Below are 17,480 nucleotides of genomic sequence, written 5' to 3'. Positions count from 1 at the left end.
ATCTATTTCAGTACGGCTGAAAAACCTCCTCATCCTGGCTCAAAACTTTTTATCACATGAGTTTTTTTTCCAAATTGATGTGCTTCTGTTAAGATAATTTATTTTGACACTTTCAATTTGTGCAGTTTTATTCTTAATGGGAACACAGCTTCAACCTATAGAGCTTAAACCTTTCTTTTAGAAAAGGCAGATATACTCCATGGTATTGTCAGCAAACAGTCTGGATTTCAGTCCAGTTGACAGTCTGTGGTGGAAGCAGTCCAGGCTGCAAAGCTGATCTGTCAACTGCTGCAGAAGAATGCTGGATCCTGACTGATGAGGCCTGTTGTTTCTCTTAAGCTGAGTTTGTGTCTCAAGGAACTCAGGCTGTCAAAGATGCAAAAGGAAGTGCAGCGAAATGCTCATCTGGATTTACTCTCTAGTTTATGGTTCCATATTTCTCTCCTGCAGCTGGTTTGAAAAAATAAATAAATCACATTATTACCCAAGTCAGACAGGCAGGGTACACTCTGGAGAGGTCAGAAGTCCATCACAGGGCCACACAGGACAAATAGCTGTACACACACACACACACACACACACACACACACACCCTCATACCTTAGCATGATTTAGAGATGCCAATTAATCTAACAGTCATGCTTTTGGACTGTGGGATGAAGAAAAAACACATGCACAGTTACCCCCCCCCCGCCCCCCGCCTCACTCCCACACACACCCACACACACACATACACACGCAGAGAGAGAGAGCAACAGAAAGAGAGAGAACCTGTAACCCCATGCAGAAAAACTTTCTTCCTCCAATGAAACAGTCATGCCAGCTGTTCCACTGTGCAACACCCCGTTACAGACTGCATGTTTTCATTTTTTAAGGTTTTCCAGGCCAGAACGTTTGGTTATGTAAGGTATTTTGATGTCATTTCTGTGCTTTGTTATATACAAGAGCTTTTACATTAGTGTGATGACAAACCAGCAGTACATTAATCTGACATTAAAAAAATTCACCTATAAACACATATTACTTCAACAAGATGTAATATCCAGTCAGTTTGTATCTACTGTGCATGCTTGGTTTTTTTCATTATTTATAATATTTAGATTTTTGTTGTTGTCATTCTTTGTTTGAAAACCAGTAATATTAATAAAGAAATCTCAGGATAACAGAGTAAAATAATGTAGTGGAGGAAAAAGAAAAGCTTTCCATAAGATTATATTTCCTGTGGCGTCATCATGGGACTCAAGTTTGGAGCAGCTGAGTGTTCAGAAACAGACAGTATTAATAAAATGTGACAAAAAAAACATTTATTTGATATATTATTATTGTTGTTATTATTATTATTAGAGGTGCACCGATTGCGGTTTTCTGGCCGATCGCCAATCTTTTAAAAAGCTTAACCTGTCGATTCCGATTTTGGCCAATACCAATTTTTTTTGCCTGAAATGTTGCTCAGAATAGCAAGACAATTGTTGAGTTGGCAACAGTGGGATCACTATTGTTAATTGTAAACATGCAGACAGAACTTGGTGGGCCGGTCTGTCGGTCAAACCTTTCTCACTGGAGAGCAAAAGAGGGCAGTGGTTGATTCCTTTGCCTTTGCCAAGCTAGATAAGATCAGTGAATAAGATCGGCTTCATATGTAAAAATTGGCCGATCACCAATCTCCCAAAATTAAGGAAATCGGCACTAATAAATTGGTTCACCCCTAATTATTACTATTATTATTTGATTTGCTTTGACCTTTGTAACCCATTCATTCAGAGAGAGTTAGATCTACAAATCTGTTACTTTAAGTGGGGAGAGTATTTTAGCAATCAATTATTTTACATCAAATATTGCTCTTTCAATATTTTTCAATCAGATTATACTTCATTAATCCCAAAAGTGAATAGCAGTTTTACAGAATTTGCTTAGTAATTTTATTGATTGTGATTGATTTGTAATCACAATCAATAAGCGTAAAACACCCATGTGAATACTGTTTTTTAGGTCCTGTTAATAAATGAACAGGTTTTGTGCAGCTATCGGGCTGATAACCTGATCGGTAATCTGAAAGTCACATACTGACACCGTCCTCAATTAAAATCAGTAATCAGTTTTGGTTTTTCCCGTTGTAATCCACAGCTGCTCACGCTTCGGTGAAACAAACTTCCAGTGAGGCCCGTGCGTTCAGAGCTTGGCAGAGGTTAAGTTGCACTAATGACGATGTCATCAGGAAACTACTCAGGTGTTAAATCCTCTGATGCTGACGGTTTAGCAGCTCCGCTGTCACTTCTGCTTATTGATGCTGGTGGGCGAACAAAAGCCCGCTCCCTGGAGGTTTGGCTGCCAGGGATCAATAAATAGACTCATCCACATTGCATTGTGTGATTCTTATCAGAACATCCCTCTACTGCGTTCTGCGGCTGCTGTCACAGACTCCGCTGGGTTTTATTACAGCCTTCATTTACTCACGAATGACAGCATTTTCCTTCTTCCTTTTGTTCCTGTGCACCGAGGACATCTGCTGACTTTATCTAAATGTTTTCCATGTTTCATATTGTTAATCCTGGACGCATTTTCTAGCTCTATTATTATAGCTTTCTGATCCACGCTTAAGTTTTGTCACAATTTGTTATCCTACAACCACAAACTGCATTTATTTATTCAATTTATAGAAATTTATAGGGGCAGTGTTAAGTAAAATGTTTTGTTTTTTTTAGCTTTATGTCATGTTATAATGTTATCCACTCATCAAAAACATACCTGGAGTGTTGCTTTAATCTTTCATGCATGTTTAAGAAGTCCCTTAATCTCCATGGTAACTATTCAGCTGCTCAAAACTCCTGTTTGGATGTCGTCCCGCCTTTTATGAAAAATTTGAGAAAATTGCATATCCTTCCATTTCAGAGTTATGCACTACTTTTTGTGCATCTGTCACATAAAAATCCAAAACAAAAATTGTTCCAGAGTTATGAATACCTGCACAAAATAAAGAGTTGAAGAGAGAACACATCCTCATTAAGTTGAAATAAATGTTTTTATGTCACTGAATTCCGGTTCAAGTTGAATTTAACTTGCAACTAATATTTTTTTTTCAAAGGTGGCTTTTCATTGTAGAGTAGAAAGAACTGAAAATACTTCATCTGTTTCCACGGAAAAAACTCAGAAATGAATCAAAGTCTTTTATCATGGTGTGCACTGCAAAAACACAAAATATTACCAAGCGTTTTTGTTCTAGTTTCTAGTGCAAATATCTTAATGCACTTGAAATAAGACAATATTTACTTGCAAGTAACTTTTTAGCGAGATATAAGAGCTTGTGTTTAGCCGATATATTTTTATATTGATGAAAAGTGGCAGATTATTTCACTTATGAGAAAAATGTCTTGTTTAAAGTAAAATAATCTGCCAGTGCAACTTGTACTTTTTTTATCAATATTAAGGAATTATTAACTTGAAGCAAGCTCATTTCTTGCTGAAAAGTTACTTTAAGATAGTTTTTTCTTATTTCAAGTATATTGAGGTATTTCCACTAGAAATGAGACAAATATACTTGGTAAGATTTTGTGTTTTTGCAGTGTGTACAGTATATTTTCCCTTTTCTCCTCACAGGTTGGCTCTATGAATTGGCAAAGCGCCTGGGGACCCCGTACTTCATGTCCCCTCTGACCACACAGACCCCACCCGCAGTGAGCAGCCTCCCAGCCAACAGCACCCAGTGGAACGCGTCAGGGTCACAGGTCGCGGGGCAGGGCACCTGGAACTCGAGCCAAGAATATGGGAACATTTCAGGATCGGGGGGTCTGAAGATGCTGGGCGGGGGCCCGTCAACCCGGAGCAGCTACGTGACGGCCCTGTACTTCGCTCTGAGCAGCCTGACCAGCGTAGGCTTCGGGAACGTGTCCGCCAACACGGACTCAGAGAAGATCTTCTCCATCTGCACCATGCTTATAGGAGGTACACTGCAAAAACACGCCTTTCAAAAAAAGTTCCAAAATAAGCTATACATTACTTAAAATAAGAAAAATTACCTGCCTACAGAACAAGGAAATGTGGCTTGTCAAGATTTCCGAAACAAGTAAAAGTATCTCACCTAAATGAAGTCACAATTACCTTAAAAACAGAGTATTTTCACTTAAAACACGCCCATTTTTCCTTATATAAATAGAATACATGAGACTTTCTTTCTGCATATTTAGAAATATATTCTTTAATTACAGAAATACTACTGACATCATATCAATTGGCACTGTTGTTTTTCTAGAAGCCAATAAAGTTTTATTAAAATCTACAGTTACTAGTACTTTTCTTGATACAAATGCTTAATATTTTTGTATATTTTAAATAAAGCTCAAGCAAAAACCCAATAATGGATCCTGTCAGTACTAGAACAAGAAAATTACAACCTGCACTGCATAAACACAAAATCTTGCCACGTATTTTTGTTCCTTAATACACTATTAATATTTAATACTTGAAATAAGACAAAACTCACTTAAAAGTAACTGTTCATCAAGAAATGAGGTTGTTTAATTTAGTAGTTCCTTTTTCCCATTAGTGAAATAATCTGCAAGTAGAAATAATACTTTAAAAAAAAAGTCTATATTAAAAAAAGCTCTGATAGTTTGCATGAAAGTAAATGTTATCTAATTTAAAGCGTACTAAAACATTTACACTAGAAACCAGATCAAAATTACTTGGTAAGATTTTGTGTTTTTATAGTGCAGTTTAAGCTGATGCTAGGGAAATAAGTTAAATTGTACTTTTTGGTATTATTCATTCCATTTAAGTGGTTGTATAGCAGTTGTCAGGTTGAAGATTAAGGTCACATAAATTCCAATTATAATACATAACATTCAGATTCAGCTATGAAATGCCAGAGGGTAAAAATAGTAGTAGGTTACAGCATGTCATGGTTAAAATAATCTGATAGATTTCACTCGGTAACATACTGGATTTTAGACAGAAATGTGAACTTATCCTAAGCCCTGTTCAGCATGGAGGAATCAGAGTAACTGATCACTTGTCAAAACAAGTTGCAGCTTCATTAGCCCGTCTGAATGTACGTGGCGAGCTGCTGCCCAGCGACGCTCTGTGCTGTAACCAAGAGACGCTTTAAAGTCGGAGTTTGCCTAAATGTCCCACGGGTTGATCTGCCTGAGGGGACAGTCATTAGTCTGTCAGTAAACTGTGGATGTCCTGAGATCTGACACTCATTCTGCCACTTTTTAGCTCACTTAACTTTTTCTCTGCTGCTGATTGGCTGCTGATCGGTTCACAGCAAAGCTCAAATCAAGGGACCACTGAGAAAGTTTCACTACAATATCAAGAACCATCAGAATAGTACTACAACGTATCAGGGCTTTGGTAGATAGATAAAAAAAAAACATGAGTACATTTCCTCAAAAAAATGCAACAGTTTGAGAGTAAGATGAGAGTAAGAAGATTCTCCAGGTTTGTGGAGACCTATGAGTCTTTGAGACCTTTGAAACTGTGGTCCTTCCAAACATTGACCCTCGTCTTAACCAGACGGAGTTAACGAGAAAGCTTACCTCTGCCCACAGCTTTGATGCACGCTGTGGTGTTTGGTAACGTGACCGCCATCATCCAGAGAATGTACTCCCGCCGCTCACTGTACCACACCCGCACCAAGGACCTGAAGGACTTCATCAGGGTGCACCGGCTGCCCAAAGCCTTGGAACAGCGCATGCTGGAGTGTTTCCAGACCACCTGGTCGGTTAACAACGGGATAGACGTCAATGAGGTACATTTAACACCTGGCATGCTACTCTGCTCACATTAAAGGAAACGTACTGTATGTGTAAGTAGCTGCATTTCCGTTACAGATGTGCACAAAATGTTGTCTATATTCTGCTGATGTCGAAAAAACATAATATTGCAATTGTAGTGTTTTCATTAAATAAGAAACGCAATTAAAATCACACTAATACGTTTGTTGTTGCAATACGTCATTAAAAAGCATGTGGCACTATCATCCTCCTACCACTTCCTGTCGACTTCTTCGTAGTTTCTGCCAGTAGTAACATCCGGTTATTGCTCATTTGACTTGTGTGATGTAAAAAAATATGTTTCCATCGCAGTTTTATGAAGTAAATAAATTTCGATACGGTTGAAAAACCACTTCATCCAAGTGAAAAAAAGTTTTACTAAAAAACATGAACTTTTTCAAAACTGCCTTGTTTCCATTAAGCAAATTTATTTTCATAATTCCAATTTGCGCAAATTTATGGTCGATGGAAACTCAGTGAGTGTTATGGGATTATAGAAACATGTCTGAGATGTTTCAGTAAAAATAGTACCAAAACCCCTTTATATAGGCCTTTTCAGCAGATGTCCACAATATGTCAAATCACAATCATTGCAATATCTGCGTGTGCCTTTTTCAAATTCAAATTAAAGAATACTTTAGTGATCCCAAAGGGAAATCAAATGTTATTGTGGCTGATATTAATTAAAATTCCTGAAAGAAATATCATAGGTGATGATTTGCAATCATAAAGACCTGCTTCAAAGTACAGTGAATCCATGAGATTCACAGGAACTAGTGACCACAACCACATGTGAAAAGCTAAACTCACCAAATACTCGAGATACTCTATAAAAGACTTACATTGTCTACTTTAATAGTTCAAACACCAAATATATAGAAAACATCTAACATTTGAAGACACTAACATTTGAAAGACTCAAAGCAACACTCCAGGCATGTTTTTGTTGGGTGAATGACACTATAACATGGTGTAAAGTTCAAAAAAGTCGATTTTACATAATACGTTAAGCCCTTTAAGACAAGCACTCACCAAACTGTTAGGGGAAAAAAAGCGCCGAAGGTGTGTCAATTGAATTCAATGAGAAGGTGTGTCCAAACTTTTGGTCTGTACTGTATATAACAGTGCCCTTTTAAAGAGCGCAAAATCAGAAATAACAAAACATCCATCCATCCATCCATCCATCCATCCATTTTCTGTACACCCTTGTCCCTAGTGGGGTCAGGAATGGTGCTGGTGTCTATCTCCAGCAAGACATTTCAGATGAGAGGCGGGGGTCACCCTGGACAGGTTGCCAGTCTGTCGCAGGGCAACACAGAGACAGATAGGATAAACAACCATGCACATACACACAGTCATGTTTTTGGACTGTGGGAGGAAGCCGGAGAACCCGGAGAGAACCCACCATGCATAGGGAGAATAATGCAAACTCCATGAAGAAAGACCCCGTGCCGGGAATCGAACCCAGGACCTTCTTGCTGCAAGGCAACAGTGCTACCAACTGCTCCACTGTGCATCCCTATAACAAAACATAAGTATCAATAAAGAAACTTTTATCTTTTGTTTTAAGGTCCAAAACATAAACCTGAGTCTATCAGAAGGCCTCAGTCCGTCCACATATCCGACAGCCCCAACGAGCGGCATCTCTGTTGTACAGCCGCCACCAAGCATGAAGACGAGGGAAACTTTCACATAAGTCAAGGACAAAGTCATGCTGAATTAGAGATCAAGAAAGGGTCATCCACCAAAACCCACAGACTCAGCAGGAAAGGCATTAATCAGAGAAGCAACAAAGATACTGTAACTCCACTGGTAGCTGCTGTGCAGATAGGAGGATGTGTCTACTGGAGCTCTGTGAGCTTTACCTGGGCCAGAGCCAGGCATTAAGGCAAGAAAATAACTGCTGCTTATAGAGATAATAAGGTAGGACATCTGAAATGTATTCAAATTTATGTTGGATACTGCTTAAGTATGTGGTTGGAGAAGCTAAAATCCAATATATACCTTTTTACGTAGAAATACTTTCTCTTAACACATCAGTTCTACTTAGACACAGTGAGTGTTTTGGGATCTTAGCAAGATGTCTGAGATTTTTGAGTAAAAATAGTCCCAAAAACCCTTCACATAAACCCTTTCAGTGGAATGTGTCAATGGTTTATACAATTAATCAATTAATCATCAGAATAATCGATTAATCGTTTACTGCAGTCCTAATCATTTTAAGGGTTTCTTTTTTCAATTCGTCATCATTTATCACTGTCTTTTCTGTGTTTTCTCCTGTCTTAATATTAAAGACGTTTTTTTTAGAAGTTTTTTTTTTTTAGTTAACTAAGCTAACTCAGTTAGCTAAAAACCTCTGGTGATGTTTTTACACAGTGCAGCAGTTAAATGTGAACTGCTCTGCCTTCCCAGCTGCTGAAGGACTTCCCAGACGAGCTGCGGGCCGACATCGCCATGCACCTGAACAAGGAGCTGCTGCAGCTGCCACTGTTCGAGTCGGCCAGCAGAGGATGTCTGCGCTCCCTCTCCCTCATCATCAAGACCTCCTTCTGCGCCCCGGGGGAGTTCCTCATCCGGCAGGGCGACGCCCTGCAGGCCATCTACTTCGTCTGCTCAGGGTCCATGGAGGTGCTGAAGGACAACACTGTGCTGGCTATACTGGGTGAGTCTGTGAAGAGTGTTAGATGCAGGACCTCATATTCTTTCACATGTGTGCGTAAAAGATAAGAAAGCACATTTGTCCTTCAGCAGTTTAACTGTGCAGTAAAGATTCATTGATTTCAGAGATTTTTTGTATCAGAGTTGCCAACAACGAGGCAGAAAATACACAGAAACAAGGTGAGTGGACTGTGTGCACTAGAGCAAATATCGTAGTACACTTGAAATAGGACAAAACTGACTTAAGAGTAACTTTTCAGCAAGCTATTTGTTAATGTTGATAAAAAATTGACAGGTTATTATTTCACTTATATTTTCCCATGTTATTAGTGAAATATTTTGCCAGTGGAACCAGTACCTGTTTAAAATCAATATTAAATAATGATTTACTTAAAATACGCTCTAGTATTTTTTTTTTTTTTTTTTTCTGAAAGTTACTTGTAAGTTAGTTTTGTTCTATTTCAAGTGAAATAAAATATTTTCCCAATAGAAAAATGCATCCTAATGTTAAACACACAAAAAGAACCTAAAATCCTTTGTTGGGACATGATGATAGAAAATCATTCGGTTACATCGGCCCAGGTAAGGACACTGTCCTATATTCAATGAATAACTAATATTTAATCTTTCATGTTCCTTTAAGAAGTGATCCAATGAGATCCAGCAGTGTGTGTTTGTATATGTGCGTTAGATCACCAGCTATATTAAGCTGAGAGTTTCGTGGACCACGAAAATAAAGATGGTCTGTTGGTGCAATAATGGTGGTTAGAATAATTTTACAACACCTTGTTCGGTTTCATCCAAGCAGAGCAAACTAGACTGCTCTAATAAACATTAGGTGATGAAGGGGTGAGGAGGAGGAGGGGGAGGTGTAAGCTAACAGGGAGGGCAGGGCTAAAGGCAAGCTGCTGAAAAGCTGCAGTTTGCTCTCTGCTGCTTAAAGGCGTTATCACCCAGGTGGAGCCGCACAGAAAGAGTCGCTGCTTGGTGATTATCCTCCAGGAATCCTGTTAGGTTCAGCAGAAGATGGTGCAAAGGCTGATATTGCATCTCCTAAACGATAAAAAAAAACCTGAGGTATTATCATCTCCCATTATGGTCTCTTTTTAGTGCAACACTTTACCATCTCTCTGCTAAATTACCCTCATCTGTCCAGTGTTGATGCTACATACTAGCTTGATGAGTTTTTAAAACAATTTTAAATTTGTTGTGTGTGTGGAGGGGGGGGTGTTTGCATAGCTCGTTTTAAATTGGTTGGTTTCTGTTACCAGGTGTTGGAGTTTCCAGTTTTAATTGTATAGCAGATTTTCAAGAGGAAAATTCAACCTTACATGATTAGACGTAAAATAAAACAATAAACAAGCAAAAACTTAAATAAAAAATACACTAAGGTGATTGAAAAACAAAGACAAGTTTAGAAACAGACCACAGTTTAACATGTTGTACCGCTCTGTACCGATATATCGCGTATGAAATGTCAGCGTTGAATCCGATGTATCATGCATCTATAATAATTATTTCCATTTCTGGTGACAGTGGTCATTTTGTATGTAAACATCTGGTTTTGAAGACATTAATAAATAAATCTCTGACATATTATTTCTGGTATTGCGGCATTGAGCAATCCTTTTTGTAATTTTCACAACATCAGACTAGAGAAATTTGGATGGATTTAACTTCTGACAGTGAGAATAAAAGGTGTGTGTGTGCGTGGGTGTGTCTCTTGTTATTCTGTGTATGTAAAGTTCTGGTTTCAACTGAATATCCATATCTTGTACATTTTTCTTTCTCTAAATGATCCAGCACGTTTTCTTCCAATCATGCTGTTTTTAATAACCATACAGCCTTATTTCTCTTATCATGAACTACGATGTAAAGAATTAACCAAAGTGAAACCTGCTGAAATTCTGAGCAAAGGGCCGAGATTCTGGTTCACCTTTAGTATTATTTGAAAACGGTGCTTTGGGAATTGAAATGTTCCTCTAATTTATTATTTAATTGACACCTGATTAAATTCTGTTTTTATTATGAAAACAATCTTACAAATTAGCCGGCCAGATAACTTTACCTTATCAGTAAGGTTTTTGAAAATGAAGATTACAGAGGCAGAACAAGTCTAAGATTTCTTTAGAACAGCAATACGTCGAAAACGTTTAATACAGATATAATAATATCATAGAAGCTAGAACTGGCTAAGATCAATCTGAGCAAGTCAGAGCTTCATAAAAACTGGAGATCAGAAATCTGTAATTACTGCATCGCCACTTAATTATTTCAAAAAACCACCTTTAGCCAACATTTGTATGTATGTATGTAAAATCAACAGTAATATTGTCTCACTGAAAATAATCCAATTGGAGGTGGAGGTGGTATGTTGAGACAAACTATTGCTGCTGCCAAAACAATGATTTCTTTTGCTCTCGCAGGTGGAAATCTAATTTAGTTGGGATGTGACTCAAAACCTTTGTAAGGCTGATCCAGGAAGCAGCTTCCCTCAGCCAGCGCCGTGTGGATGAGGAGAAAACAGAAACAACAAACTGGAGATAAGGGAGGAGCTGAAAGGCCTTCTTATGTATTCATGGCAGGAGCAGATGTACATGTTTATTCAAAGGATTGGATTAATGATGTGGACTTGTATTTCTGTGTGTGTGTGTGGGCGTGTGTGTGTGACCAGATTTTTAGATACTTGTGGGGACGTGTTTCTGGTCCCCATGAGGGGACATGTTGTTGGGTTATGGGTGATGGTTAGGAGTAGGATAAAGATTAGGCTATAGAAAATAAATGGAAGTCAATGTAAAGCCCCCATAAGACATGAAAACTCAATTAGGTGTGTGGGTGTATGTGGGTGTGGGTGTGGGTGTGTGTGTGCGCACACTTGTATATATTATGGGCCACAAATGGAGGTCCTTGTGGAAGTGAGGACCTTTTCCCAGTTTTTTTGCAGTTCACTAGTTATGTTTAGAGGTATGGTGTGAGTTTTGGTTCAGGTTAGGGTTGGGCATAGACTGGTGTTGGTTAGGTTTTGGGAAAGAGTTGGTGTTAGGCAAAAATGTGGTTAATAAAATGAATGGAAGTGAATATGAAGATCTCAGCTACATTAGCAGAAACTGTTGTGAATGCTAATGCTAGTTAGCATAGCTAATGACGGCGGATAAATGGTTTTTCTGCAACTGTAAATTTCTTCTATTTCTATTAGCACATTGAGCAGCGAGTACATGGAGTTGATTGACAGCGGTAAGCCCCTCCTCCTGGCTCTGATTGGTTGTTTCTGATCAGTAGTGGCAGGTTTCTTCAGACAGCAATAGCAGCTCCAGAAGCAATCTTTTCACTGATTGTCTCACATTTTACTGTCACAAGATACTGGCAGTTTCAACACATATGTAAAAAAAATAAATAAACAAAAAATTAATAATATTTTTTATAAAGGTTTTATGCTGAAAACCAGTGAATGAGATTTTCCTTGAAACACCAGGCCCCTCAGCCTGTATTTGATCTCGCGCATCGACAGGCAGTATGTGTTGCGGTGCAGCTGTTAATAATAAATAGATGTTGCATTATTGAAACAGCATCATTATTATGAGAGGACAGCAGGACCATTGGCCATGTTCGGCCCGGCAGACAGACTGTTCTTCCAGGAAGGATCCACTTTCCTCGTTGGTAACCAGAGCCCGACGACGCTCTCCTTCCTCCAGTCATGCATGTCTAAATGTTTCAGCGCCACGACTCAAGCGACATTACAGGTGGTCGAACATTTTTATTTCTGCTGTTAAATACCAATAAATCATAAGGGATTTATGATCACCTCCACCAGGTGATCGTCTTTCCTGCTTGTTGGTAATGGTATATGAAAGGGAGAAAACCAGGGATCCACAGAGTCATCATTCAGTGAGTGAAATGAACCAATTAAAATCTGGAAGCACGGCACACCAACTGTCTCTTAATTCAGATAGCTACTGGCCATATTGGTGCTTTTCATGTTTTAATGTTTTGTAACGTCAGCACATTAAAACAGAAAATCCCCTCGACTGCCTGCCACACCTGCAACAAGCCTTGGTAGCAGCAACCTCCTAGTATTTTAGTTTCCATTAGAAGGCTGTTACTAAACGCTGAAACTTGAAATGTACACAACTCCTGACCCCGGCATCTGGTCCCGTGAAGCCATGTATCATCACAGCTGGAGCGTTCTAGAGCTGCAGATCAGAGGTACTGTATGTCTGGAGGAAGAATAATGAAGCTGAAAAAAACATGGTGCTACATTTATGTGTGGCGGTGCCCTGATCGAGCTCTGCTTCCTCTGAAACAAAAACATGACCCATGTTTGAACAACCAGCTAGAAGCTGCTGCACAAAAGAGACGATTTCTGATGGGATATTTAATTTAGCCTAAAGCAGAATTACTACTGTAAGTTTGGTCTACCATTGCTGGTTTGAAAAGAACCTTATACATTGCAAAAACAAAATCTTAGCAGGTCATTTTGGTCTTGTTTCTAGTGCAAATGTCTTAAGACACTTGAAATAAGACAAACTAACTTACAAGTAGTAAATTGTGTCCTGAGTGGTTTGAATAAGAATGGGACAGCAGAAGCACTCAACACTCTAGTTTGTTGTTTTTAATTAATTTGATGAATTAGTTGTTTAATTATAGTACGTGTTTGTATGTTTTTGGTAATGAAGCTGATTTTCAGTGGAGGCTGAACAATTTTAGGTCAGCTGTAGCTGTTTGAAGTCAGGATAGCTTCCATACGCAGTGATCCAATCAACTCCTGGGCTGATAATGCATTAAATATTGAATTAAAACCATGATGAAACATGGACCAGGAGCAGGGCTTGTGATGTAACACCTCCAGCAGCCTGTCAATTTGTGCCTAAATTAACCTTTACTTTGACCATCACACTAAATCACAACAAGTATGACGCTGTGCATTACTTCAAGCTGAATTAACAGCATGTGACACCAATGAAAACACTGACCTTTTATTCTCTGACACCCCCTGCTATCTAAGATGCATTACATCTTTTGGATGTATCTATTAGAAAAGGCGAGGTTCGTTTCTATCTTCGTTGTAGATAGAAACGAAGGAGTACATTTCTTCCAAAAATCTAAAAAAGCAGTTTTAGAAAAAACAAGTACATTTTGGTCAAAGATTTGCAAGAAAAAACAAAAATCTAATATTTAATGACAAATCCAAAATATATCCTAGAAAACCCTTGGAAATTCCAAATTTCTCAAGTTTCCAAGTTTGTTTGTTTTTTCTTTTCAGAAAATCACTGAGATAAATCTGAAATTGCTAAGCGTTTTCTAGCAGATTTTTCACTGTTCAAACTCACACATTTCAAATTCAAATTTTTGAATTTGAAAAATCAAAAATCTGCTAGAAACAACTTAGAAATTTGAGGTTAATCCTGGTGAAATTCTGAAAGAAAAATTGGAAATTTGAGTCCTAAAAAAGTCAAAGGTTTTCCTGAAAAAAATCTATTTTAATCCCATAATTTTTTTTTAGAAAAAATTGTTACATTTTGGTGTTTGAAAAGTAAAAAAAAAAATCCTAAAAAAAAAAACAAAACAAAAAAGTTTGATTAATTGCAGAAATTTTCAAGAAAAAAATCTAAATTTTTCAGTTTAAAACGTTTAACACTTTTGAGTTTGAAAAGTCTACAAATTTGCCGGAAGAAAATCAGAAAGTTGAACATTTCTGATTTTTATACCCAGAAGTTATTTCTAGCAAATTTCTGACTTTCCAAGCAATGAAATTTCCTTAATTTTTCTAGAAAATTCCTGACATTTCTGAGCGTTTGTATGGCAGAAATGTACTCCTCCTTTCATTTTTGTCTACCTACAATAGCTCTAATACGCCATCACAGACATGTCTGTGTGGGTCTGTGAGTTTTATTGTCCTGCAGTTTGAACATGTCCCTGCAGCTGGTCTGCATTATATTCAAATTGGATCAGAAATTGCACTTGACAAGAGCAAAAGCAGAAGTAAAAAAACAAAAAAAGTATAGAAATCCTGACAGTGGTAATGTGCATGAGGACTAAGAGTCACTGACACTGACAAAATGAACTTCTTTGAAAGGCTTTCGCTCCCCACCTTCATCTCTCTCACCTACATTTCCCAAAACCAGACAGACGCACTGAAATGTCACTTCCAAGTATCGTTTCATCTTTATTAAGAGCAAAGCTTCCTGTCGCCACCGCCACCCATCATCTCCCTGAAAAGACAACAATAGAGGGGGGGGGGTCCGGGGGGCAGTGGAGGAGCAGAAATTTGAAAAAGCCAGCGAGGCAGACGGAGATTATGAAGAGCCCATCTCATCCGCCATGTTAAGAGCAGTGGTGGGTGGGGGCGCAGCAGCAGGAGGATGTGGAGGTGTTCAGAGATGCTCCACTTCCTGATCCCCTCCCCTCTTTGGTTTACTAGTGTTAGTGTACAGACACACACACACACACACATCCTTCATCTCCTCTCTTTTACCCTCCTTTCTGTCCACCTCCACACTCCTCCACCCCTCTGCAGTCCCTTTCCTGCCTCCTTCCATCATTTCTGTTTCCTCTCAGCTCATTTTTCTTCCTTCCCCCCCCACCCCATTTTCTCTCTTTTTTTTTCTCAGCCTCCATGAGTCTTTTGTCAGATTTTCTTCTTTATCCCAGAACTGCAGAGGCTTTTGTCTGCTTCAAAAGGCGTCCAAATTACAGGTTCCCCTTATAGACGGCGATACATTTCTGGTACATTTTTTTTTCTTTGTGTTTTTTTGACATCACTCTGTTGATTATGAACAATCCATCTGAAAACCGTGGTTATGGACCATTGATAAAAAATGTTTTTTAAAAAGGCAGGAATGAAGAAATGAAGGTGTGAGCAGCAGCCCTGCTATTTGCTGTGTCCACGAATAACACTGTAATTCCTCCAGTTTTCTTTTGCTTTGCTTTTTCTCTTTTTTGTTTTACACATTTTTGAATTGACAGAGAAGGCAGAGCTGAAAGGGAATATTAAATGGATTAGTTCTGAAAATGATCCTGTTGCAGCAAGGCCACAGAAAACAGAAGGAAAATCTGTTGACTAAAATCTCTTTTTTTTTTCCTCTCTGCTCAGAGACCAAAGTGTGTTCATGTTTATAGAGTTACAATCTTAACAGCAGGTCAAACCAAATGATGTTGTCTGATACAAAAAATTGTGCACTGAGGAATTTCCCTCTGCTTCAAAAAAAAAAAAAAAAAAAACAACTTTTGGTGCAGTGACCTTGAGCAACGAACCCCTGAGTGGTGAGCAGCAGCGCTGGGATGGCTCCGGGCTCCGGGCTCCGGGCTCCGGGCCCCGGGGCCGTCACGTCCCTCTCAGGATGCTGCATCACAGCTGCTTGGTCTCATAGTAGCCAATCTGCAAACATCTCTAATGCCTGTTTTGTGAACAAAATACATTTAAATTGTCCATCACAAGTAAAGTTCAGCAGCCGTGGAGTCAATAAAAACAGTTATTGTTATTGTTTGCAGGTTTATTGTTTCACCAAAGAGCTTCAAAGTTTAGTAAGATAAACAAAATCTAAATTCAAACAGCACACTGCAAAAATGCAAACTCTTACCAAGTACTTATGGTCTAATGTCTTAGTAAGCTTGAAATAAGACCAAACTAACTTACAGGTAATATACAGCAAGATGCAGGAGCTTGTTTTAAGTAAATAAGTTCTTAATATTGATGAAAAAAGCACTAGTTCCACTGGCAGATTATTTTACTTGCAACAAAACATTTTTTCCAATGTTATAAGTGAAATAATCTGAGACTTAATTATTCAATATTCAAGAGTAATTGACTTAAAACAAGTTCCTATATCTTGCTGAAAAGTTACTTGTAAGTTAGTTTTGTTTTATTTCAAGTGTGAAAAAGATATTTACGGTAGAAATTAGACCAAAAATACTTGCTAAGGTTTTGTGTTGTGTTGTATCTGTACGAGGTGTGTGCTTGAAAACTGAAGTGAAATTTCTTGTATGAGGACCAATAAAGCTGGTTCACATAAAAAATATTAAAAATCACCATACTACACTGCCTCCGCCGTTATTTGCATGTAGGAGAATACTGATGGTGGTGTTGGTATTTATGGCTCATATAAGAACAAAACTCTGAAATCTTTTGTTTCTCTTCCATGGAATTGACTCCAAAATCAGCCACATTTGACAGAACTTTCTTTCTTCGTTGAGCGAGTCTGTAGTGAAACATTGAATACAAAACTTCTAGAAACCAAGATGGAGGGACAAAAATGGAACATAGAGAACGACATAAACAAACCGGTCAACACAGAAACAGCTCTGAAGCAAACAATCCCTCAAAGTGAAACTGGTTTTACATCCTCCTTTTGTCCTGGTCTCATTCCGTCAGGCAAAGGAGATCTGATTGGTTCGGATTCCCTGACGAAGGAGCAGGTGATCAAGACGAACGCCAACGTCAAAGCGCTGACCTACTGCGACCTGCAGTACATCAGCCTGAAGGGCCTGCGTGAGGTGCTCCGCCTCTACCCGGAGTACGCGCAGAAGTTCGTCAGCGAGATCCAGCATGACCTGACCTACAACCTGCGGGAGGGCCACGGCGCAGACGTGAGTACCCCCACCCACAGAGACCACCGAGCTAACAGAGGAAACAAAAACCCGCTTTCTTTATTCAGGCTGGTTTTTGGGGGTGGGCAGGTGTGTGTGGGTGTGTGTGTGTGTGGGTGTAGAAGCAGATGTTCAGTCCAAATGAATCTGAACAACCCAGACTCTGATTTTTTTGTTGTTGCCGTGGATCCCAGTTACAAACAAACAGTTCAGGGGATTGTTGAACACTTCTGAACAGAATTTCAAACCAGAAGTCTGATTTAAATGAATTCCAGCTGTTTGTATAAATCATCTACACTGAAAAAACAAAAAATATTATCAAGTATTGGCCTGAAGACGGACTGATTCATTCATTCATTCATTCATTCATCATTATGAAGTTCTGCTCAGATGTCTAAGGTCATCCAAATTTTAGTTTGTGACCTTTGACCTTTATGTCCAGACATTTCACCCACATGAATCTTTTCA

The 17,480-nt window shown here is 38.7% G+C and overlaps 1 protein-coding gene across 1 annotated transcript in view; it reads left to right on the top strand.

Annotated features, from left to right (window-relative positions):
* Positions 1 to 17,480, top strand: part of kcnh3 (potassium voltage-gated channel, subfamily H (eag-related), member 3) — a 168,086-nt gene that overhangs the window by 135,818 nt on the left and 14,788 nt on the right. The window contains exons 8-11 of the mRNA XM_028022865.1: positions 3,595 to 3,939; positions 5,547 to 5,746; positions 8,184 to 8,433; positions 16,798 to 17,012. Coding sequence (XP_027878666.1) covers positions 3,595 to 3,939; positions 5,547 to 5,746; positions 8,184 to 8,433; positions 16,798 to 17,012 — 1,010 coding nt within the window. The remainder of the gene's footprint in view (positions 1 to 3,594; positions 3,940 to 5,546; positions 5,747 to 8,183; positions 8,434 to 16,797; positions 17,013 to 17,480) is intronic.

This window comes from Xiphophorus couchianus, chromosome 7 (genome assembly GCF_001444195.1).
Source record: "Xiphophorus couchianus chromosome 7, X_couchianus-1.0, whole genome shotgun sequence".
Lineage (NCBI taxonomy): Eukaryota > Metazoa > Chordata > Actinopteri > Cyprinodontiformes > Poeciliidae > Xiphophorus > Xiphophorus couchianus.
This window is presented reverse-complemented; position numbering and strand designations above follow the sequence as displayed.